Source organism: Wyeomyia smithii, chromosome 1 (genome assembly GCF_029784165.1).
Source record: "Wyeomyia smithii strain HCP4-BCI-WySm-NY-G18 chromosome 1, ASM2978416v1, whole genome shotgun sequence".
NCBI classification, from domain to species: Eukaryota; Metazoa; Arthropoda; class Insecta; order Diptera; family Culicidae; genus Wyeomyia; species Wyeomyia smithii.
In genome coordinates, this window is record NC_073694.1 from 131,337,437 (window position 1) to 131,364,071 (window position 26,635).

Below are 26,635 nucleotides of genomic sequence, written 5' to 3' on the forward strand. Positions count from 1 at the left end.
GCATCAGCAGCGCCTTGTGCTTCAATTCTTAGTTGGTGAATTAACTCATCTCTTTCGTTGATTTCATGTCTTAATAATTCTACCCTCTTGTTGCAAATGCTCCATGTTTATAAAAATAATTTCACTTAAACTTGTTTCACTTTCAGAAAAAAAATTAATCACTTCTTATCTACCTTACCTTAATGATTCCGGTTGACCGTACGGTGATCCTCCGTTTAGTTTCCGTGAGTCGATTTTAATTCCGATATCCTCTCGAAATTACTATCACTGTTTTTATTTTCTTATTTTCACTAATCCGTTCCAACTGCGCCAGTTAATTGCTTGGAACTATTCGGGGGATTTAAAAAAAACTAAAACTGAACTTCACTTCAACACGGTTCACACTGGAATGATTTTATTGTCGTTAAATTAATTACAGAGAGCTAACGAATAACCTAAATCCCTGACTTAGCACATAACGTGCACCTAGCGTTTGGACACCTGCTTGTGGCTTCGCCGTTCGACGTTGGAGTTATTTCCTGTTGTCTGCTGACGCCGCGGATTCCTGGGCCTGTGCCGGTTAAACTTTGAGATTTGGTTTCGTCGTTAACTTACATAACGGACAAAGTTAAAGTTCTATAGCAGTGTAATTAAATAGGATTTTATTGCGCAACTAGATCATTTATTTGACTAATTTAGTGAAAATCGGTCCAACCATTCTGAAAAAATTGAGTGAGCTTAAGCAGTCTTTGGAATATGTTTGTTTTCAAAACGTGATTTCCTTCTTTTATACATATCTTTTGTACATAGTTTTGAACCACATGTTTAATCATTATTTAAGGATTTTCAAGACAGGCCGTTCATTTGGCACCAGTTTTGTTTAAATTGGTTGTTTAGTAGGGTGTCCTAAGAATTGAAAGATAATGTTATTTATAGCATTTTTGTAGAAAATTTCGACTTTCTAAATAATCGTTTTAGGTTGCCCAAACGTGATTCATGAAAAAATGTCTTTTTTAAGCTACCACCCACTCTTTTACACTTTTTTCAATTCTGTTCGATTCCTACATTTTTCCATATATTTTTTTATTTTTGTGGAATTGTTTTTGAATATTTTGCATAGTTCAGTTTAGCATTGCATTTAGTTTTTTGACTCCCAGAGTCCATTAAACGTCACAGAAAAATTAATTCGTCCAATAATTTTTAGATAAAACCCTTTAAAATACAAATAAAAATATTTGATCGAGAACTGAAATTTTACATGAAAATTTACATGAAAAACATTAATTTACATACTTGATGTCTTATCGGGGAGCTGAGATATTGGCATTTTTATATGTGATGGAAAAATATGCATTTTAACAAATTTGTTCAATAACTGTTTCATTTTGGGAGATAAAAAATAACAATGTTCAGAAAACAAATGCGTTTTTGGATGGCTGATATTTTAGTAGAAGGTTTAAAAAATCGGAAAAATCGGCGAAAAAAATTAGAATGAAAATTGTGATTTTTAGTGCCTTCTAATAGAAAACTCAATGTTGCACGTAATATGTAAGAGATAGAAACATGATGTCTTCGGTAAAGTTTCTTGTTTTAAGATAACCTAAAACTTTGTCGAAGACACCTTGCGTCTATCTTATTCTGATTAAAAAGTAAATTTTTTATCTCACTCATTGGTGGATTGATCACCTATCTTTCTATATTCAAAGATGCATTTTTGTATATCCTAAAACTTCTCCGAACATACCTTATGGCTATAATCAACATTTGAATCCCTATTTAGGAAATTATACCCACGAACGGCAAAATAAAACACTGTGGAATGGGGATATTGAGCTTTAGTGGCATTTATGTGAAAATTATGTGAAAATATGTGTTTCGAAGGCTTTCATCTAAAAATTATGAAAAAAATTCACTTTTTTGTGATGTTCAATGGGCTCTGTGAGTCAAATAATTGAATGCGATGCTGAACCAAACCAAGCAAAAAATTCAAAAACAACCCCACAAAAATAAAGATACATGGAAAAATGTAGGAATCGAACAGATTTGAAAAAAGTGCAAAAGGGTGGTTCTGGACTTGAAAAAGTCATTTTTTCATAAATCACGTTTGGGCAACCCGAAAACGATTTTTTAGAAAGTCGAAATGTTCTACAAAAATGCTATAAGTAGCATCATCTTTTCATTTAGGGCCTAGCACCTTGACTGTTTCAACATCGATTTATTTTTTGGGACACCCTATTGTTTAGTTTCTGAGATAATGAAATTTCGTGATTTTCGCATTCTGATACACGGTGCCTGAACTAAAAATCCGATTACAATGAAGTTCAAAAGGATGTTTTGAGGCCACTAGACCTTTAATTTTTTTTTGCTTTGCTTTTATAACGTGATTTTTATTTTTATAAATAACGGACATTTTTATAAATAACGGACAAAGTTACAAACCGATTACAATGAAATTCAATAGCAACCTATGGGACAACTAGGCCTTTCATTCGAGACTAATTTTTTGAAAATCGGTCCAGCCATCTCTGAGAAAAGTGAGTGAGTTTAAACAGCCTCTGGAAAACATTTCTTTATATAACTTTTGAATCACATGTTTAATCTTTATGAAATTTATAAGTTAAGAGTTCTGAAGATAGCCCGTTCATTTGACATCAGTTTTGTTGAAATCAGTTGTGCAGTTTCTGAGATATTGATGTTTCGTGATTTTTACATTTTAATACATAACCTCAAAACCAAAAATCCGATTACAATGAAATTCAATAGCAACCTATGGGGTAACTACACCTTTCATTTGCAATTAATTTCACGGGAATCAGTCCAGTCATCTCTGAGAAAGTGAGTGAGAAAAAAAGTTGCACAAACACACACACGCACACACACATTCATACTTACATACAGAAAATGCTCAGCTCGTCGAACTAAGTCGAGTGATATACGACATTCGGCCCTCTGGAGCACTTTCATACCTTTAGTTTTTTCAGTGATTGCTACACCTTTCTAGGAGAAAGGCAAAAATTAACAATAACTTTAAAGAAATTAGAGCGCTAAAAAGTAGACCGTCTAAAAACTACAACATAGAGAACTATTCCATCAGGACGAAAATACATCCGTTTTCAGGGCCCCTTTCTATATCCATATTGGCTAAACAATACTTGAAAAAATACTCAAACATAAATTCCCCCTTAATAACTTACGCTACCTGTGCCGTTTCTGCTTTCGTGGCGAATAGACGTTGTTTTCTTAGCCAGCTACGACTCGCACTTAACAATAAACCACACAAAATACTGTACGGTGCTTTTTTTTCGGTTCGTTTTGTGCTGTGGTAGACAATAGCCTGCACATTAGCAGCAGTTCAACTTCCTCGCAGCGGCGGGTGCTGGATACCCCGCTACCAGCACCGAGAAGCAGCTGCTGACACCGATAGCAGCAGAAGCAAATCCCCTTCCCTCACCGCCGGGATCTGGATACTCCGCTAGCAGTACGGATCAGCTACTGGATAGTGATCATCCTCGGACATCCACAAGGTTGCGTGTAGGACACGGCAGCTGAAAAATAAAACCGATCTGGATATTCGATGAAGTATTCTGTTTTTGTTATTTTTATTCATTTATTCTTTGCCCATTTATACGAAAGACTTTTTTTTCTCGACTACCATCCATCTCGACTACCATCCCCTGCACCTAGTCCACCAAATCCGAACGTGTTAGCTAACGTTCGTATAAAAGCTTACCCGGACGAATTAAGGGGCCTACTTCCGGCCCATAAAAAAACCATTGAATGTTTTGCGCATTGGCAAGGACCTGACAGAACGGTTTTCGGACGTAACCGAAATCACTAAGGTGAGGCCGAACAAACTGCGAGTTGTCGTGAATAGCTTGAAGTAAGCAAACGCAATTGCTTACTGCGAGCTCTTCACGAGAGAGTATTGCGTGTACATCCCTGCCAAGGATGTAGAGATCGACGGTGTTGTGACCGAAGGGAACCTCACTGTCGATGACATTTTGCGTCATGGGGTTGGCTGTTTTAAGAACCCAACGATGCAAGATGTAAAGATATTGGATGTCAAGCAATTGCATTCAGTGTCCATCGATGAAGGAAAGAAGAAATACTTTTCTTCGGATTCCTTTCGGGTAACATTTGCCGGATCTGCACTGCCGAACTACATCCTTTTGCATAAGGTTCGTCTACCTGTACGCCTGTTTGTACCGCGGGTCATGCACTGCCATAACTGCAAGCAGTTAGGTCACACAGCCACCTACTGTTGCAACGAGGCACGCTGCAGCAAGTACGGAGGCAATCATACTGAGACTACTTGCAGTGAGGATACTGAAAAGTGTCTTTACTGCGAGGGAACTCGGCATGACCCTTTGGCGTGTCCCGCGTACAAACAGCGCGAGGAAAAAATTAAGCGTTCCCTCAAAGAACGATCAAAGCGCTCTTTTGCAGAAATGCTTAAGAGGGCTGAGCCACCCTCGACAGGAAACATCTTTTCCTTTTTGCCAACCGATGAGGGTACATCTGACGATCCCGTCGAAGGGTGTTCTTATGCCTTGCAGAGGGATCTAGGAAGAGGAGAATGATCAACTCTCCTAATCTCTCTCGCAAAGGCCGCAAGATAACCACTAATGGAATAAATAATAAACCTACACAAAAAGGAAGCGGCAAAGAAAAGCCGAAGCAGGTACCTCCTGGTTTTCAGAACTTATTATCAAATCAGGAATACCCACCGCTTCCTGGGGCACCAAAAACCTCCCGTGTGCCCACTTCTCGACCAGAGAATACAAATAATCAGCGTTCTTGAAATTCTCTAATATTGTGGACTGGATATTCAAAACTTTCGACATTCCAGATCCTCTTCAAAATTTTCTTCTTGCCCTTCTCCCTACAGTAAAAACGTTTTTGAAGCCACTTGCTGTAACTTGGTCCCTCATTTCAGCTATCATATCTTCCGATGACTAATACGTCGAAAGAGGTTCGGAATTTGATCACTGTATTACAGTGGAACTGCAGAAGTATCATCCCCAAATTCGATTTGTTTGCTCATTTAATAAACACATATAATTGTGACGCTTTTGCGCTCTGTGAAACTTTCCTTAATTCAAATGATCAACCCAATTTCCACGATTTTAACATAATCCGGCGAGATCGAGACTCACACGGTGGAGGGGTACTTTTAGGAATCAAAAAGTGCTGTTCCTTCTTCAGAATCAACCTCCCCTCGTTCTCGAACATCGAAGTCGTTGCCATTAAAACGAACTTTGCCTTGCTTCGGTATATATCCCTCCATTTGTGCGGATTGAACAGAGGCAACTTTCTCACATAGCAGAATTGCTTCCCGCACCTTTTTTTATAATGGGAGATTTGAACTCTCACTGTTCTCAATGGGGGTCGCTGTACGATGACAACCGATCTTCTCTGATTTGTAACTTGATCGATGACTCTGATATGGCACTTTTAAATACTGGGGAAGCGACACGCGTACCTAATCCTCCAGCACGTGAAAGCGTGCTTGATCTATCCCTTTGCTCGACATCACTAGCTTTAGATTGCCAATGGAAAGTAATTGATGATCCCCACGGTAGTGATCATCTACCAATCGTTATCTCAATCGCTAATGGTTCAACCCCACCGGATCCAATCAATATTGCATTCGACCTCACACGTAATATTGATTGGAAGGGTTATGAGACCATAATATCGGAAACCATCAAGTCTCACGAAGAACTTCCTCCGGAGAAAGAATACGCGTACCTTTCTGGCTTGATCATCGACGCCACGACTCGAGCTCAGACGAAACCGATACCCGGGGTAACGATTAGACGGCGTCCTTCCACCAAGTGGTGGGACAAAGAGTGTACTGACCTGTACGCGCAAAGCTCTTCGGTGTACTTGGCCTTTCGGGAGTACGGCACTGTCGATCTGCTCAGAAAGTACGAGGTACTAGGACAGGTACGAGGTACGAGGACAAGTACGAGGTACGAGGACAGGCAGATGAAGTGCTTAATGAAAGCGAAAAAACGCGGATACTGGCGGCGGTTTGTGAACGCGTTGTCGAGGGAAACAGCGATGAGCACTCTTTGGGATACCGCCAGACGCATGCGGAACCGTAACGTTTCAAATGAGAGTGAGAAGTATTCAGACTGCTGGATACTCGATTTTGCTAAAAAGGTCTGTCCGGACTCTGTACCGGAACAGAAAACCTTTCGCGACGCGTCTCTAGCAACTACGGAAGAGCCTCAATTTTCGATGTTGGAATTCTCAATGGCTCTCCTCTCGTGCAACAATAAAGCTCCAGGGTTGGATAGGATCAAATTCAACCTGTTGAAGAATCTACCCGATTCTGCAAAAAGACGCTTGTTGAGCTTGTTCAACAAGTTTCTTGAGCTAAACATTGTTCCGCACGACTGGAGAGAGGTTAAAGTTATTGCTATCCAAAAACCCGGAAAACCCGTCTCTGATCACAATTCCTATAGGCCGATAGCTATGCTCTTCTGCCTCCGGAAATTAATGGAGAAAATGATCCTCATTCGGTTGGATAAATGGGTCGAATCAAATGGTTTGCTGTCAGATACTCAATTTGGCTTCCGCCGGGGCAAAGGAACGAACGATTGCCTAGCGTTGCTTTCTACTGAAATTCAACTCGCCTTTGCTCGAAAAGAGCAAATGGCTTCTGCATTCTTGGACATTAAGGGGGCTTTTGATTATGTCTCAGTAGAAGTTCTGACCGAGAAACTTCATTCGCAGGTTGTCAGAAAAACATATGTATTTCTCGCATGGTAATTCGACAACTTCCCGCATTAGCTACATGGGTCTTCCCCAGGGCTCATGTTTAAGCCCTCTTTTATAATTTTTACGTCAATGACATCGATGAATGTCTTGCAAATTCATGCACTCTAATGCAACTTGCAGACGATAGCGTTGTCTCCATTACTGGAATTGAGGCTAACGATCTGCAAGGACCATTGCAAGATACCTTGGACAATTTGTCTGAATGGGCTCTTAAGCTGGGTATCGAATTCTCTCCGGAGAAAACTGAGTTGGTCGTTTTTTCGAGGAAGCATAACCCAGCTCAGCTGCAGCTCCTACTAACGGGTAAAACGATCACTCAGGTTTTAGTCGCTAAATATCTCGGGGTCTGATTTGACTCTAAATGCACCTGGGCCTGTTATATTAGGTATCTGACACGAAAATACCAACAGAGGATTAATTTTCTTCGTTCTATTACCGGAACCTGGTGGGGTGCCCACCCAGGAGATCTTTTAAGGTTATACCAAACAACGATATTGTCAGTTCTTGAGTACCGTTGTTCCTGCTTTCGCTCCGCCGCGAAGACGCACATTATTAAATTAGAGAGAATACAACATCGTTGTTTGCGTAAAGACTGTAACGCGCAAAAATTGGTCAACAAAAAAAACGTTTCTTTCAGTCAAAATTCATGATACAAAAATCTTTTTATTTTTCTTTTGGTAGTTCAACTCATATATTTAAAGGAAAAAATGTTCGTTTATTATTTTGGTTTGCCAAATCCAAACTGCCGTGCCTTCCGCTTAATCCCTTCCATTAATTTTTGTACAGTGGTCTTATCGACCATATTCGTCGCCGAACGCAAGCTAGAGCTATTCTGCTGCTCGTTTTCGATGGATTTATTTGTTTTTTTGATATTCCGTTTGACCAAATCTCAATACTGTTCGATAGGGCGGAGTTCTGGTCTATTAGGAGGATTGTGGTTTTTGGGTACCACAACCACGTTGTTCGTATCATACCACTCGATCGCCTTTTTCCCATAGTAGTAGGTTGCCATGTCCGACCAGAACAGCACAGGTCTGTTATATTGCCCTAGGGATGGTAGCAGCCGGTTTTTCAGGCACTCCTGGACATAGATCTCTTGTTTGATTGTTTCGTAGTGGTGGAAATGCCTCTTTTTAGACCACACGTGTATATGGCCTATCAGACGATGTATTTTTTCGGGAACTTCGATAGTTTGATGGTTTTGAAAATTTAGGCCACCTTCCCTTTATCTGGTACGATATAAAATTTCTGTCCCGGAAGCTGCTTGAAATTAACCTTCACATAAGTTTCGTCACCCACAGTCGAACTTTGTAAGCAGATTACAGTTTTCCGGACCACCGCTTTGCCTAGGTGTTTTGTTCAAAATCTGGGTTCGTCACCTTCCACGTCTTGAACGTCGATAACCCGGCTCGTTTCTTGGCCCACTGCACATTATTATGGGAGACAATGAGCTTGCCAGTGACGTATCTGATGGAGAGGTTAGGATCCCGCTTATATTTCGCTGCCATCAGAGCAACTGGTGAAAACTCATTTTGGCAATCATTGTATATGCACTCATCTTCCAAATACAACATTTCAAGGTTTTTTAATGCATTTTTAACCGAAATACACCAATTTGTAGTCGACCAATTTTTGCGCGTTCCAGTCTTTATTGCCCTGGGCTGCATGCAGTCGACCCATACGATGAGTCTTGAAGTGCTAGCGGGTATTCTTCCATTGAAACATCGGTTTTGGAATCTCTCTTACCGTTTGTTAATTCGGTGTGTGGTCATGAACCCATTAGTAATTGATAATTTCGAGAGGTTGGTCGACCTTCAGTCGCAATCCAGATTTATGACTTCATATTTTGACTATATGGCTCAAGATATTAATCCTTCTTCATACGTTCCCTTCAATGTCGCACCTTTAGATACTTCTAACAATGCTATATTCTTCGACACCACCATGAAAGAAGACATTATTGGTATCCCGGATCAATGGCGCCCACAAGAGATCCCTAAGATTTTTTAAATAAGTTTAAACATGTGAGTTGTGATAAAATGTTTTACACTGACGGATCTAATCTAGATGAGTCCACTGGCTTCGGTGTTTTCCACGAAAATTTTACCGCCTCCTACAAACTCGATGCTCCTGCTTCCGTGTACGTCGCAGAACTTGCCGCTATTCAGTACTCTCTTGGGATCATCGAAACCCTGCCCATAGACCACTACTTCATTCAAACTTATGTCCAATCACTACACGTTAAAAACGCATCTCTTTCGTATAGGGCTTGTTGAAAGTAATCACTGTGTTTGTGGCGATGGCTACCACGACATTGAGCATGTTGTTTGGTCGTTGTTTGAATTGTTTCGACGATTACAGAAAAAGTTATGGACGAAAAACTAATTTTAAGGAGTGTTCCTCGTGAAACACTATTTCGTCATATCAGACGTACAGATAGAAGATTTCAGTGTTCAGTAATTCTGTTTTCTTATAGATTTTCCTACAACTTTGCTGAAGAAAGCAATCTGGTATTTTGAAAACTAGAGAAAATAGTTTTTATATCTAACTACTAGGGGGATTGATCAAAAAACCAAAAACGCCAAAAGAAAGGCCTTGTTATATGTAATAAACTTGCTGAAGACACTGAGTACATAAAATCAATATTTCACAGTCAAATCTAAAACGATCAGGATTTTTCGAGCTTAGACCACTGTGCATAGGGAGGGAGGGGATCTGAAATCTAGGTTTTTAGCGTTACGTAATTTGTGTACGACGCCTAATATAAAACATTGAAACTAAGTTTGTTATACATATTAAATTTTCCGGTGATATTGTCCAATATTGATCATACTTGGAGCTATTACAGCTTCCGATATGAAAAATTAATGTCAATGTAAATCATAAATACGCTTCGTAACCTCTGATAGGCGCGATACATCAAAGCACAGCAGGGTGTCTATATGTAGTCAATTGGTTTTCTTCGACATCAAACAACTGCCACAACCCACAACTGATGTTTATTGCATTAACGGTGAGCTTATTATGGTCTACTGTTCAATGTGAAAACAGATTGCCAGTTTATTAGAATGTCTCTAATCTGCAGAATTTCTGAATTGTTCATCATTTATTTGTGGTTAACGGATTTTAATGTCAATACAATCGCTTGATGCTCTAATCTCCCTTTGAAATGTACCAAACAAGCTCTATTTAAACGACGCTTCTAATAGAGTTGCACTCATCTCTGTCGTTTCAATTTCACAACCGACTGCGTAACGAAATTGCGTAAGGATAATTACTGGCATCTGATACTGGAACATGACCGGCTTTTTAAAGAGTATAAAACTGTCGTATCGCAATTTGAATAAAAAATAAAATTACATATATTTTACCGCTACACATTTAGCTCTGTTTATATGAAAATATATAAACATATATTGGTTGCTTTTATATCTAGCTATGTTGAGATAGAAGTGTATGAATAGGTTCTGAAGGTAGGAAACCTCTTATTCGCAAAAAAGATGTTAGCAATAAGATTTATTTCAGCTCACTGAGATGGTAGTTGTTATTTTCAACATAAGAAAACACTAGGAATTTTAAAATAATTTCAAGCACGCTATTATTTGAATCCCCCAAAGTATAACTTGGTAAGTTAAAATCCATACCCCGATTTTTATAAAATCTTTTTCAGGTATTTGAATAGTAACCCATACGCCGTTTTGCGTCGAACATTAAAGAACATTGATTCTAACATTCGTTTTTTTTTTTTCATTTAAAAATGAATTGAAAATATGACAATTAACTTTGTTCTATGTACCAATGTTCCTTGACATAACATTTGTTTCGCATTTCACATACAAATTTTCATAAGACACCAAGCTATAAGTAACCTGAATTTCCTGACTTGGTTAACTTTACTCACTGTCTCTCTCTCTTATTATTATTAGACATTATCTAAAATTTAATTCGAACCTATTCATTCTTGACCAGCAAGAGATTTACCAATTTCTGGACAGATTTTTCAAACAAAACAAAGAAAGTTTAAAACGCAGCCTTATTAAATATTAACTAGTGGAAAGAAAGTGAAGTGGAAAATCAAAAGTTATTCTGGTTCCGGTTGCCCTACTTAGCTGAGCGACGATTCAATATAACAACATTTACACACATGGAATGTAGCAAAGGTTACATTATGATAATCCTATAAAATAACCTACGCTGCAGTCTCCTCTTTCGTGTACAACATTCAAATTTATGTGTCTATCGCAGAAGCGGCCTCTAACCTGCAGGTTGTTGGTGTCGTTTCTGGGTCTTGTACCTAAAAGTTGGCTGATGTGTGATACATGACCTTTCCTGCAGTGTAAGTTGTTAATGGGTATATCATAATTTAAACTTTCTCGCTACGGTGGAATGAAAAAAAAACTTTCCTTTATGATGATATTTTTATCGGCGAATGTATTTTCTATTTGATTATGTTTTCGTTTATATCAACCACTGTTATACCAATCAACAACAGTTTGGGAGACAGGTTTACTCAACAACTCTTTGATCAGCGGATCTTTGTTTTCTCTCATGCAGTGGAAAGATAAACTCAGAATATATCAGTGGCAGTGAATCCAGACCGGATGAAGGCAAACATACTTTTTTCAGCAAGCTTGCTAGTGAACATCTTTTACGTTTAATTGAAACATGTTTAGACAATGTTCGCATCAGACACTTTCTTTAACATGTATTTTGTACCCACAGGAGATTCTACTGCATGCCGAAAGAAGAGCGGAACTTAACAGATAGAGCATTCTGAGAAGGAAAGGTTAATGTTTCATCAAACATGAATGAAAAATATATGCCATTCTAAAAAACTGTGAATAATATTCGAAAAAGTGTCAAATATGATGGAAGTTTTCAGTTATTAATAACGGATTAATTTTTGATAACAATTCATAAAGTTATAAATACTCTTCATGAATACCTGTAAGATAAATGTTACGTTAAAAACTAAACACTGAAAAATAAACATGGACTATATTAGAAGAGCTATGTTTAAGATGAAATTGATGAATAGGTTATTTATAAGACACGACCGCTAGTTAACATAAAATTACAACAGATGCAAAAGATTTAGTAATACATTTGATTGGGATTTATTAATTTAATGGTGCGAAGCGTTTCATTCCAGTAATCCGTTTTCAAGTCTTTTCTTATATCAATTGATTGGTAACCTTGAAGAGAAGCGTTGGTTTTGGATTGACATTTACCGATGACACGGGATGATTCTAGTTCTCTTATTATTCTCCGCTCCGCATTTGGTAAACGCATAGCTAATTTTCCAATCAGTTGCTGTAAGGATGAAAAAAAATCCGTTGGAAACTAACTAAGTTTCAAGCATTCGAAAGTGGACGGAAGTTTAGGTTTTTCAATTTCTACCCCTATCCAGCTTTACATGAGCAGTAATGGCAAATAGATTTGAAATTTGATGTAGGTTGTCGTACTGCTAGTTCATTGATTTTGACTTATAATGGAGGTTGTCATACTACTAGTTCAATGGATTTTTTCGTTAAACTAGAATTATTTCAAAATCTAACTAATTCATCCAACTAGTTTTAGTTCAATGGAAACATCCAACGAACTAGTAGTATAGAAACCTACATTAAACGTCAAATCCATCCGCCATTACCGCTCGAGGAAAGCTGGATATTTGCTGTCGTAAGACGTAATTCTACGTCTAAATACATTTCATTGTTTTCATCATGTTGAGTTCATTCATATACTGTATTTTTCTACCCTCTTATTTGATTTGTAATATATTTGAAGAAACAAAGATTAATTTGCTCATTTTGTTGTTTACAGAAAAAGCACATTGTCACTGAACACAGAAACAATTATGCAAATGAAACTTTTTTCTTCAATTCAGAATTTGTTAGTTTGTATACTTGGTTAATTGGACCTTGGTAACATGGTTGTTTCAAAAGTTGCTGAAATATGATGCATAGAATTTGATGTTAAATTTCAAAACCTAAAAATTGCAGTGGGTGTTTCGACTTGACAGATGATTGACATAGAGACAGATCGATAGACGGGGGCCTAGTGTGATTGGTAACGTCTCTGCCAACCACGCTTGCCGCCTGGGTTCGAATCCCAACGCCGACATAGGTGTCGATGGTTGTGGGGCGGCGTGATCCACTCACCACCAACCCAACTGGTCTAGAATCAACCCTAGTCGACACCGGGAGATTTTCTGAGGCGAGAAATCTCTAGGATCACGCCTTCCATCGCATGAGGAAGTTAAGCCGTTGGTGCCGGTCCGTTAATCAACGGACGGTGATTGGCACAACAATAGTGGCGGACCTAGACCGACGAAAAGTAAGTGAGAACAAAAAAAAAAACGGATATTTGACAAAGAACCAGATCAAGCAGTGGATTTTTATTTGATACGTATTTATACTGCACATACTTTGGGCGATGCGGGCTATTACAACTGTATAAAGAAAGAGAAAAACCTCCAGAAAATTTTTTTGGTTCAATACTAAACAGGTTAGAACATGTTAGTTTCAATTCTAGAATTGAACTTAGCTCGTAGTCGGTGGTAAGGATAAGAAATTTGCTTTTAGTTTTTAAGATACTTTAAAAATTAAAACACTAGATTTAACTGGTACCGTAACACTTTTTTTTGAATTGTACCGTGTCAAAAAAATTTTATGAAAAAAAGTAAACAGGCTGATTTTTTTGCTAGCCTGAGTAAATGTTGAACGTTTTACCTGAAACCAGTATGTGTTAAGCAATAATAACCATTATCTTTTCAAGAAAAACACAGTTCAATTTTGATGGATGCTTCTTAAACTTTCCTGCCGCTTCACATGATACATGAAACATGGCACGGGATGGGGAAGTGTTTTTGTTGCGCTTGATGGTAGGAGATGAAGCATTACTGAGCAGCAAAAACAGCAAAAAACTTTTCCGTGTTTGTTCATGTGTCTTTCCTAACTCAATAAACGAAAATCCTAAGTTTGTTTTCAATTGTGAATTCCCTCCCAAATAAATAAACACTGATAGCAAGGTATGTATCATTGGAGTATCCTAAATTAAAATGTGCTGAAATGATGTACTATAGATGCAGAGTTTTATTGTACTAGCTGTTTCCTCTGGCATTCTATTTCAAATATGGCTGATTGTGCTTTTTGGAATACCATTACACAATGCTGCAACATTCTGAAACCTATGTTAATTTCTGCAGCTACCATCCACCTTTTCCTGCGGTTGCTGCTACCATATTCAATTCGAATGCAGGCAGCTTTCGTTGCCTTCCACGATCCGGTGGTTTCCTTCCACTTTCACCGTCCTTTTTTTTTCAAGCTGGTGGGGAAATCTGCTTGCAAACACCTGCGAAGATTGCTCATGGAGTGGGGTTGAGTTTACCTGAACCCACTAAAACCACTCCAGTTTTCAGCTCTTATATTCCCAGAAGGACGGTTAAGTATTACGGCGGGAAGTGGCTTCATGCACCCTCTTTACTCCTATACCTCATAGCTAACCAACTGAAGACTGGCAGTGATAGCTAACTGGCGTGTTGGTGGTTGACCTGCCCGTCTTCACACATCTTCCGAACTAAGTTGTCCGGAGTAGTGTCTGGCCCACTCACTACCATCGTGTCACTCCTCGCACGTGCAAGGCGAGAGCATACAAAGCAGACATGCTCAGCGGTCTCCTTCACCTCCGTGCCCGAACCCGTGTAGATACTGCCTGAATCATTATTTGGATGGCTTGACAGAATCTGTGTTATCGAGAATGACTTTCTGGTACCTCGTATGCCCCTTGTGTAACGTTGATTGAAGCACTCTACATCCTCCTTAATAGCGTTGCTGATAGGCGTCATGCCGGACAATGCAGATTGCATCGTAAGACAATGTACGATAAGCACTCGTAACCCTCAGGCACATGAGTCTGTAGGAACTTTCCAGTTTACCACGATACATATTAGTATCTGGCCCTTTGGATCACCCTGGCCCACCATACCCAAGTTTGGATGAAATCACGCTGGCAAGAAGTTTCCTTTGTATTATTTTGAATGTTCCTGGCCAAACCGTTGGTTCCCTACTAGTTCCTCGCTACTGGGTTGATGTTCTGCTGGCTATCTAAGAAAACATCCACGGAACACATCTTCGACGCTGACGATATTTTATTACCATTTTCTCTAGCAATATACATGTGTAAACCTTCAAATAACCCCAGCTCCGTCGAGCTAGAGATAGCAAATAACTTTTGCGACTTGAACACTTACAATTAAGATCTATGGGATAAATACTAGAATAAAACTCCAGTTCCAAAGCTCCAAACAAAACAAAGTTTTCTTTAGAACCTGGCATATTGACATTTTTTTGTTGTTAGTACAAAAGAGAACTTTTCTGTCGGAAAATGCGCCGTATCTCTTATTTATTAGAGTGTTTTTGTATGCCCGAAGGGCATTGGGCAGAAGCAACAGGAATGATTGTCTTTTGTGGTTGGCCCCAATTGTTTAACTCAGATTACAAGATGCTCGAACTCATCGATGGAATTGGCCTAGTTGATTGTAAGCCTGTGCCCCTATTCGGAACAACATGATTGATGAAACCAGTAATCGTTTTTGGATTGATGCTCCATACCTAGAATGGAGTCGAGAGGTTACACCCGAAGAAGTCCCAATGCGCTGAGCTCTCAGGTTCAGTGTTGCAAAAGTGGCAACAGTGTTGTTAGTCTCACTTATGAACAGCATGCAGCACCTCAAGTGAGGTTCTCGTAGCTGCCGATACACACACTGGAGTTTTCTCCATTAAATCTATTTCTCGTTCTTTCTCGCTGTACTCCTTGCTCGCATTCGCTCCCGAGATCATATGCACACACGCGCGCTTACTCTTTTACTCGCGTGTCAGCACAACCAGCCGAGTACAATTGTTTCAAGATGCATTACGATAGTTGTGGAGGGACACAAAAAATATTTCAAATAGGGTAACGGACTACTTCGGTAGCGCTTGGCCTCGGCAGGTTTTGCATTAAACTGCTTTAAAAAATTTACCAAATCAGTCCGATACCCTACACGTTCCAGTATACGTTACTTTACAGATTCTTCCTCCACGTTTGGCTGTCGGTGCACGAGGTAAAACCGGGTAGATGAAGAAAACATTTTCGTTTTCGAGCGTAGTTTTTCAAGCACCTAGTCCTAGTCGAACAATTTTAGTCAAATACTCCTACTCGCTAGTAGGAGCTCGTGTACACTAAAGTCGCTTTTTACGCGGGAGTTACGTGCCGCGTAGAAAAAATCCGCGTAAAAAATCGCGTTAATTTTGCAATCCGAGTAAAGAGAAACCGAAATTCGCGCAAAAAAATACCGCGTAAATTCCGGAATCCGCGTAAAAATAGCCGCGAAAAAAGCGACTCTTTTACTGTTGCTGAGTAGCAATACAAAAGAGTTTTTTCGTTTCGATGCGTGCTTGCTGCTACTCCGGGGAATGCATTAAAAAGAAAGAGTATCTCGAAAGCGTGTGTGTAAAAGACTTGAGAAGCGTAACATATGTCTCGTTCTTAAGCAGAAAAAAGGAGAAAGGTTTTGCTTCTCGCTCGATTTGCAACGCTGAGTAGCAATTGTCGGTTGGGACTTTGCCGATATTCTTTAAATGATAGAGAACGGGGCAGTGTCCGGTGAGGAGTTCCGTGATGATGCGTAGTTCACTACGAGTTCAACTAAATAGCCTTTTGGAAACCGCAAGGTTGGGGTAAATAAACTGTTTAGCTTGTCCACAACCCTGCGCACGTTGCAAATGAGATGCTATTTCTCGCTTTCCCCATGTACTTAGTTCGCTTGTAATGGCGGATATGGAGGTACCCAGAAACGGTTCCGGTCCAATGAATTGCTGCGCAGATCCTTGCCTTGTTAGGCTGTCGGCATGTTCATTTCCCTCGATTTCACAATGTATCAGAAGTAGCATAGCTTTGTTGAGGCGGGAAAGTTCCCTGTGTGTTGTAATGCACTCCCAGACTAGTCTGGACACACATGTGGCAGACTTTAACGCCAGCAGTGCGGCCTGACTGTCTGAAAAGATACCGATTTTCGCATGTCTACAGCTGCGCTTTAGACATATCTTAGCACAGATATATATTGCGTACACCTCTGCTTGAAAGACGGTTGGCCACTTTCCCAAAGAGATAGTGGACTTTATACCTGGTTCGTAAATCCCAGATCCAGTCTGGGACCCGATTTTAAAGCCATCCGTGTAGAATCGTATGACTCGGCATTCCATTGTTCCACACCGAACGATCTCTGTCAATCACCCTATACGGAACGTCCATGTTGGGTTTTGCTTTCATCCAGTCTGAGACTGTTGTTACTAAAGGTGTTAGCTTGAACTCCTTCAGGATGCCGTGGTGGTTGGCCGAGCTGCAGGCCACCACGGGTCGACGCCTGGCGACCGCCGAGGCCATGCACGCGTGTGTGACCACCGATAGGTGTGTGATAACATCAATTAGTCCTGGACCGGCAGCGGGAGCTTGCCTAGGGAGTGGTGGGGTTTCGGGCATTGGGCAGTCGATTCCCCGTGAAAGCCACGGCCACCCGTAAGCAGCTTCGACGGAGCGAGTAGTGCCGCTCCCATCATCCAAATGCACTAACCTGCCTATTGGGGCTGATACCAGTAAGGTCCCAATTATGGTGTACTGGTTGCTGTGTTTTTAGGTTTTTTAGAGGGAATACGATTTTAAACCACGACGTTGGGCTGGCACCTGCACCGAGCTCCCTTAGTAAAGTCGTGTGACAACGGCTTGAAACGGCGAGGTGGCATACGGCTGCAGGGGTCTCCGTCCCGTAAAACCTGGCAGGCCTTCCAGTACGTTCCGCGGTCATTGCCTGATGGGAATCAGGCAGGAGTGGGATCAGATGCCCTTTCCTGACTTACGCCGGTCGGGAGGCGTCATAGTTGCTCATGAGGGGCTATGGCGACCTTCACTAGCCATGACCTCACTGCTCCGGCATCCATGGGACCATATAGGCGACCACTCCACCATGACCAAGGATAGCGGCTGGAAGGGGGACCCTTTTAACCAAAATGTTTTCTTATAAAATCGACTAAGAGACGAAGGTAGTGGATGGGGCGGACGGGTTAGTAAACCCGTTTGCCAGGCGGGGCATCGCCCGGTCTCCACCGAGACTGGCCGATGCCGGTAAAGGCGGCGCACAGGTTGGTACACCTTTTGCGACACCGACAGGGGAATTCCGAGTTGGGGCAAAGGCGGTCACGCCTAAGCCAGCACCAACCGGAACGGCGAAGACTGGTGGCAAGGTGGAAACACCTAAAACCGCCAAGGAGCGGGAACAGATATCTTGGGCTATGCTACTCTCTGCGGTAGAAAGCCACATGAACAAGTTCCCAAGCGTGGAGGCGGTGTCCGTACAACTTGATGAAATACTCAAGTTCACGGACGAACGTAGCAACATATCAAAAGACCTGAAACAATGTCTTCTGTTGTTACGTATGAACGTTTGCAGCGCGAAGTCCGAGCTTTCGCAAGCCTTAAACGGGCTAACGATGCCGAAAGCAAGGCACTCGCGCTAGAGGCGAGGCTCAACCAGCCTAAAAAAGGGAGTGCTGCAGCTGTGTCTGAATACACACAAACAGCTGCAGCAGCATCGTTTGCCGAAGTCTGTTCAACTGAACCGACTGGCAAACGTGCGAGGGGCTCTCCGGGGGAAACGGCTCCCAGGACGCAACGAAGGCGGTTGTTCGGTGACAGCCAGGAAGCTGGCTCGTCGGTCCAGCCGAGCAAAGAACCGGCAAACGGCGAACCGGCAAACGGCGAAGCCACGGATTGGACCACCGTGGTGAATAAGAAGCGGCAGAAGCGGGATCGACGCGCGAAGCGCGGCGACCGCAATAAGAAGCCGCAAGGGGCGAGTAAGCGGAGCAAGGGTGACGCGCTCATTTTCAAGACCTCGGCACGGACGTCAGGTCAATTCGTCGGTCACGCATCGGCGAGATGATCCTCGAACTCCGCAAAGAGGCGAAGGGCAAGGGCTGTGCCTATAAAAAGACGGCCCAGGAAGTGCTAGGCGAGGAGGTTCAAATCCGAGCCCTCACTCCTGAAGTGACTCTCCAGCTTAAAAACCTGGACGAGATCACCGAAGGGTGCTACATAGCACAAGCCTTCGAGTGAGAGTGTGGAGTGGTAGTGACCGCGGAGGCAGTTCGTCTCCGCAGGGGCCTAAGCCGCAGGCCTGAGGGTGATACAGTTAAACCTGAACCACTGCTGTGCGGCGCAGCAGTTGCAGCTGCTGCGTTCCAAGCAGCTGCTGAGTCGTTGTCGGACGTGGCCATCGTCTCGGACCCCTACCGCATCCCAACCGGAAACGGTAACTGGGTATCGCACAAGTCTGGGAAGACGGCTATTTGCACGACAGGCAGGTCCCCGGTTCTGGAGATTGTGTCGACCTCCAAAAAGGGATACGTGATAGCCAAAGTAGACGGAGTATTCTACTGCAGTTGCTAAGCTCCACCAAGTTGGTCTACCGAAACGTTCGCACAGCAAGCAACCGTGGAACTGACGGGCCTATGGCCGTTGGTGGTTGCGGGTGACTTCAACGCTTGGGCTGTCGAGTGGGGAAGTCGCTGTACAAACTAGAGGAGCCAGGTCTTGTTGGAGACTTTGGCAAAGCTCAACTTAGACTTGGCCAACGTTGGTACGAAATGCACCTACAGTAGGAATGGTGCGGAATCGATTATCGATGTGACGTTCTGCAGCCCGGGACTGATCACGAACTGGAGGGTAGACGACAGCTACATGAATAGCGACCACCAATCGGTCCGCTATGAGGTAGGCTTGCGGAACCAAGCAGCGAGTAGGGCCAATATTCCATCCTTCTACGGCTGGAAAACATTGCATTTCGATGCAGATGTTTTTGGGCAGGCAATTAGATGGAAGCACGAAGGGGGTGAACCACTCCCGGGTGTGGACCATCTAAATTCGATGCTGTCATGGGCGTGCGACGCCACGATGCCTAGGTCTCGTCCGCCTAGAGAGGGTAGACCACCGACATACTGGTGGAGCGAATCGATAGCAGGTCTACGCAGTGCATGCCTCCGTGCAAGACGGAGGATGCAACGCGCGCGTTCCGACGAGCAAAGAGCGGAACGCGGTGCCGCATTCAGATCCGCTAAGGCAACGCTTAAGAGCGCAATCAGAGCCAGTAAACGAGCCTGTTTCGAACGACTCTGTGCTAGTGCCAATTCGAACCCGTGGGGGGACGCCTACAGGATCGTTATGGCCAAGACTAGAGGTACGCTAGCCCCAGCTGAACAATCACCAGCGATGTTAGAAACGATCATTCAGGGCCTCTTCCCAAGCCACGAACCAAGTCCCTGGCCTCCGGCTGACGAGTCACCACCAACTGTGAGTGACGGCAGCCGTGCAGAGGCAGACGATGCGGTAAGGGTGACAGAAGATAAATTGATCGAGATCGCAAACTCCCTGAAGATAGGCAAGGCACCGGGACCAGATGGAATCCCGAACTTGGCCATCAAGACGGCCATCAAAGAAGCCCCCGGGTTGTTCGAGGCGGTCATGCAGAAATGCCTTGACAACTGCCTCTTCCCGGACGTGTGGAAGCGCCAGAGGCTGGTGCTGTTGCCGAAGGTTGGGAAACCACCAGGTGACCCATCGGCATACAGATCAATCTGCCTGCTGGATACGGCGGGCAAGGTGCTTGAGAGGGTAATCCTCAATAGACTAGTAAAATATACAGAAAGTGAGAACGGTCTATCAAGCAACCAGTTCGGTTTTCGAAAAGGTAGGTCCATGGTGGATGCAATTCTCTCTGTCATCAGAACGGCTGAGTTTGCAATCCAACGCAAAAGGAGGGGCATTCGTTACTGCGCAATCGTCACGCTCGACGTGAAGAACGCGTTTAACAATGCCAGCTGGGACTCCATAGCCTTAGCGCTACAGAGTCTCAGAGTGCCGACGTCGCTGTACAAGATTCTGGGTAACTACTTTCAGAACCGAGTGCTAGTGTATAACACAAACGAGGGTCAGAAAAGCATCCCTGTTACCGGAGGCGTACCGAAAGGTTCTATCCTGGGTCCGGTATTGTGGAATGCCATGTATGACGGCGTGTTAAAACTAACACTCCCTTCAGGGGTGGTGATCGTGGGCTTCGCCGACGGTATAACTCTTGAGTTATGTGGCGAGTCAATTAGAGAGGTAGAGTTAAAGGCCGCGCTATCCATACGCGTAGTGGAAGACTGGATGCACTCCAGGAAACTGGAGCTAACGAACCATAAGACTGAAGTTATTGTTGTAAATAACAGAAAGTCGGAGCAGGAGGCATCGATCAGTGCTGGTGCATGCACTATCGCCTCAAAACGCTCCCTGAAGCTTCTGGGGGTTATGATTGACGACAAGCTCACGTTCGGGAGCCACGTCGATTATACCTGTAAGAAAGCTTCCATGGCTGTGGCAGCGCTATTTCGCATGATGGCAAACAGCTCGGCGGTCCGTAGCAGCAGGCGCAAAGTCCTTGCTAGCGTGACTACGTCCATACTCAGGTATGGAGGACCAGTGTGGTCCAAGGTATTGAGTACCTCGTGCCATCGCGGCAAACTCGAGAGTACGTACAGGCTAATGTGCCTAAGGGTCGCGTGCGCATACCGAACAGGGTCGTACGAGGCGGTTTGCGTCTTGGCTGGCATGATGCCCATCAGCATCATCGTCAAAGAGGATGTAGAGTGCTTCGACCAACGCGACCAACCCGAGGGGTATACGCAACACGAGGGGTATACGCAACACCATACGGTCATCCTCAATGGCCAGGTGGCAGCGGGAGTGGTCCAACACTACAAAAGGTAGATGGACACACCGACTCATTCCAGAGTTAGCATGCTGGATTAATAGGCGCCATGGGGTAGTAACCTTCCATCTGACACAGATCCTGTCAACCCATGGCTGCTTTAGGCAGTACCTGCATAGGTTCGGGTACGCCGAGTCCCCTATGTGCCCCGCATGTACGGGTGCGAAAGAAAACGCGGAGTATGTGTTCTTCACATGTCCGCGTTTCGATTTCGTTAGTATTTTGCCGGGCACCAATCGACGGGAAACCATCGATGTGCCCCAGTTAGTTGGCGATTAACTAACTGGCCTGTATAGGCTGCTCTGCTACCCGTAGAGGTAAGTGCAAAAAGCACGACTGGCCCTCTCCCTGAAGTAATGCCTAACGGCGGTGTCGGAGAGACCAAGGGCTTTAGCTGTTCAGCTTAAGGTTGCTCAGCATGGGTAAAAGCAGGATGCCTTGGTGACCCGTTAGGTCACCTTCGAGCATCGTTGTGTTTCTCCGTAGCCGCAGTGCACCAAGCTCTGCCTCCTTCTTCACATGCAGATGTAGAGCCAGTAAGCAGAGCATGGCTTCCATGGCTGTAGTCGGCGTTGTACGCAGGGCACTGGTAACTGAAAGACAGGCCAGTCGTTGAACTTTCTTAAGTTTTGTCTAGGCTGTCGATTCATTTACCTTAGGCCACCATACTAGGGCTGCGTGGGTTATACGTGGCCGAGTAATGGGGATGTAGTACCAGAGTGATATTTGTGGTTTTAACCCCCAGGTCTTACCGAACAGTGTAATGCCAGCCCAGATCACTAAAGTCGCCTTCTTGATAGCGTAATCTAGTTGAGCAATCCTGTTCAGCTTTTATCCAGAATGATTCCAAGGTATTACCGCTTTCAATAGTGGAGGATTGATTGAATGCACCCTCCGCTTGGTAAAGAGTTTAGTCAATGTTCAGCCCTTCTTCTAAGCACCACTGGTAGGTGGTGTTAAGAGCCGTTTGTAATCGACTAGAAAGAGTTACATCACATATTCCCCTAACAATAAGGACTACTTCATCAGCATAACCAATGGCATCGTAGCCTAGCTGCGATAACTTAGTGAGAAGAGCGTCTGCCCCCAGTGGCCATAGCAGTGGAGAGAGAACTCCTCCCTGAGGACACCCTTTTACTGCCTCAACTGTGACAGACTTATCTCCCAAAACAGCTGTGGTCTTCCCGCTCGAAATTGCTTGAATCCAGCTCGACCATTTTATTTTGTAGAGCCCTGTAAATTGATGCGAAGGACGTGTTATCGAAGGATCCCTCAAAGTCAGAAAAACCGCGCGGACTGCTGTTTTCTTTATATTTCAGCGTCTTCTAGATCTTCGTCACTAGGCAATGCAAAACGGTTGCTGTAGATTTGACCTGTTGATAGGCATATTGATGCTTATGCAAGGGCAAATCCTTCATAAACTCGCTGCGGATGCAGTTATATTTATTGGAGTTTATGACATATAAAGTATAAAGAGAGCACGTTATGAATCAAATGGATATAGAAATCAGATTTAGATTAACTATTTGCACATAGTGTAAATGCAAATGATACGATTATGCAGCATCATTAAATCTAAAGAACTGCAGCTGTTTGAAAAAGTGTAATAATTCTTAAAACTTTAAATTTTCAGATCGTTTGGTCTCTAAATTGGTAGTAGAATTAATATTGACCTTATCAAAATGTACTAAAAAGCTTTCAAGCATAAAATTGGTATAATATGTAATTATTGTTAAAAAATTAAATAGGCTCTATTGTCATATCGGACAATTTTCGTTGTAAATATCAGTTAAAGTGGTCCTGAAGGTAACCAAATATTTAAACTCAATTTTTTAACAGCTCTCTTTGTACAGCGTTACTGCATAAATTCCTAATGTAATCACTCAGATTTTTCAGATCGTAAATTGAACACTGTAACGCAAAATCTGTAATTTATCTTAACTCTGTAATTTATCTCATCTTAACGGACAAAAAAGTTCGTTTAAGAAAAGCTAGGTAAATTAATTCCTGCTTTTTTATTACCTTACAGACGCATCATCCATTGTGGACTGCTGGCGGTACCGGATATGCGAATGCTCTCAGATCGCATCATTCTCCACATGGTGTGAGTAAACGTAAGGTGTATTCATGGATGTATTTCTCTCTCACGACCATCGTCAATCTCTGTCATCTCATGCACATTCATTACACAGAAGAAACGCCCGCTTATTTCAAGCAAATTATACATCAAACGAAATCCCATCTATGCTCCGGAATCGCTTTCCTGTCCTTGGGAGCAGCTTTTCCACTTCGTTCTCAACGACCATCTTTCATAGGTACATATATGATACAGTTGTCATCAATCCGTTACATCACAATTACGATTGATGTATTTTGCATCAAAATTTCTTCGTTATCCAACTGGTCAATAACAAATGTATACGCTGTTTCATTTCAGAGATTTAGATGGTAACCAAATCCGGGAGATTCCTGAGAGAGCCATACGAATAAAGACTGATGAATTGTAAGTATTGTAATATTGAAGTAAGCTAGAAAAAAGCTAATGAGTGTTGCCATGCCAAAGGACCTGTTGTCGAACGAGTATTTTCCGCGGGTGAACACATTTTTCAGACATAAGAGTAACTTTCTAAAAAGTGTATAGGTTTTATTCAGAGCAGTGTAGTGCAGAAACCTTTGGTTGTTCAGAAACACTGTCTGAGAATGAATAATAGAGAACCAATAATGGTTCACAAAATAAAATACACCGTAAATATAAAACCGATTTACAAAACAGATCCAATTTCTGGTATTTCCGAAGATGTCGGAATGTTGCTCTCACAAGCCATACTCCTGGACCAGAACAAATGTAAATCAAATGTAACAGTTCTGGGTGACATTGGAAACATAACTTTCCATTTCAACGTTTCCAAATAAGTTTTCACGACTTACGTAACATGAGACCTTTGTCGGGGAGCAATATCAATTGGAGTAATATGTGGTATGACCACATATAGAAGACATACGTAACACTGACGAAAAAATCTTCCAAAAAATATTTTCCAAATGGAACTACTCGAATGATCTCATCTCCTGAAAAAAAAAAACTCCTGTTTGAGTAGTTGATTCAGGCAGCACAGCAGCCCTTCGAGTATCTCGTTCCCAATGGAAAAATGCCACTTAAATTGTATAAGCAACTCTTTGGCAGTTTCATAGAATAATTTGTTTGAAGTTCAAGTAAATCCAAGATAAAGAAATTTCATTCCGATCATTAATTGTCTAGCAGTTTGGAATGTGTTAAGTGATAATTACCTAATTAGTGGTCCAAACTGATTCTCTTCTCGGTTTCGATAATTTCAAAAGAACATATAGTGACCAATTTTAACTATAGATTACTTACTTCGCACATGGATTTTTTTAACACGTGTATCCGTGTGTTATTCTTTCAAAAAATTGGAGCAAGAATAGGAACAAGATTAAAAGGTTCGGAGTGTTTAGAATAGTGTCCCTCGATAGGAAACTTTAATTGATTATTATTAAAGTTTGCTAAATCGGTTTTAGAATCTAAAAACAAGTGCTGACAGAGAAATAGATAGAGAACAATTTGCTATACTTATATTTGTATTTCACCTTACTGATTTCGAGTATTTCGTCTCAATACACTGGCGGCTCCTAAAGCTGCGTAAAATATGTTCCCTACTCTACCTTGAAATCTTTCTCTAATTACTAATCTGATAGGTATGTATTTCTTCCTGCGATTAAAAATGTATAGTGCAAAAGTTGTTTTACTTGGTATTTATTCACGCGCCTCCTATGAAGCTGTTGGTATTTTTAGCAATTGTATGGTTCAATACGATGTTGCTATACATTTTCATCCCTAGGTAGCCCCCCTAGGTTGTGAAACAACAATACGCAACATCATGTGGTATTATCGTTGTAAGCATCATGAAATATGCAGTTGGAACTAGATTGCAGAAAACTATTAGATAACTTGTAGCGTTGAATTACGAGAATGATACCCGTAAATAACATAATGTTGCTCAATTCTTTTAAACTTAATTAGAGCAAGTGAAAAAGTTTCTTGGACCAATAATGAACCTTCAAAACAACAAATATTGACTAGTATCATTTCAAAATTTGTTGTAGGTGCTGCTTGGGAATCGATGAAAGAATTTTGGTCTTCAAAAAATGAAAACTTTCGGTTTTGATTTTTCTGTAATATTTCATTAACATTTTTTTTTATAATTATAACTAAGCAGCCGCATTATTGTTGGATAAATGAAAACTGGTAAAAGCATTCTGTACAATAAAACATCAGAAATGATTCTTCGAGTGAGTAATTTTGATCTTCCTTGCTTGGGACCAAAATTCATTGGGCAGCGTGGGGGGAAGTGTACTAGAAAAGATCGCCACTATTACGTACATATATATTATGCATGTGGTATGACTCTTTCCTTTTCCTCAGTAGGGTAATCGCTCCATTATTCATCTCAACAGCTTGGTGCAACTATATTCATCTTATTTCTCTCATTTGTCCAATACCGTCAAATTTCTACAAATTTTTGAAAGTAGGTATATTTATTTGTTTTTCGATTTTCTCAAGTAGCTGAAAGTTTTACGTTGAAAATATGGTAAAATTTGACGATAAATTAATCAAAAAGGCGTGATGAGATGAATATAGGAGCGGTTACCCTATGTTATTTGAAATCGCGTCGTGATACTTTCCGAACGTGTTAGCAGTGTTTCAGTGTCGACGTTGAATATACTTTCATCCCAATAGCAAAATGGTTAAATCAGAATCTTACAGGTTCAGCTGAGCAACCAGTATTAATCGCATTTTGCGTTCTCTCTGTTTATTGCTTGCTTAGCTGAGAACAAATGAAATGTCCGATAAGAAGAGGTAAACTACAAAAGTTAGTTTGTGTACCCACATGTCACAAGCATTAGCACAAAGCGTCACAAAAATAGGGCTATATAACTTCAGTATTAGTTAGCATGACTGATTCAGCCGAATTTAAATACAGTAGGGGACTTAAGGGTATTGTTTTAAAA

The 26,635-nt window shown here is 41.9% G+C and overlaps 1 protein-coding gene across 6 annotated transcripts in view; it reads left to right on the forward strand.

The window, feature by feature from the left end:
* LOC129729364 (lutropin-choriogonadotropic hormone receptor) overlaps positions 1–26,635 on the forward strand; it is a 135,242-nt gene that overhangs the window by 72,669 nt on the left and 35,938 nt on the right. For 5 of the 6 annotated variants that reach the window (XM_055687891.1, XM_055687925.1, XM_055687906.1 and 2 more), the window contains 2 exons: positions 23,637–23,711; positions 24,045–24,110. In XM_055687891.1, coding sequence (XP_055543866.1) covers positions 23,637–23,711; positions 24,045–24,110 — 141 coding nt within the window. Of the gene's footprint in view, positions 1–23,636; positions 23,712–23,745; positions 23,923–24,044; positions 24,111–26,635 lie in introns of those variants that run through there. The other variant, XM_055687935.1, reaches the window with a different exon arrangement.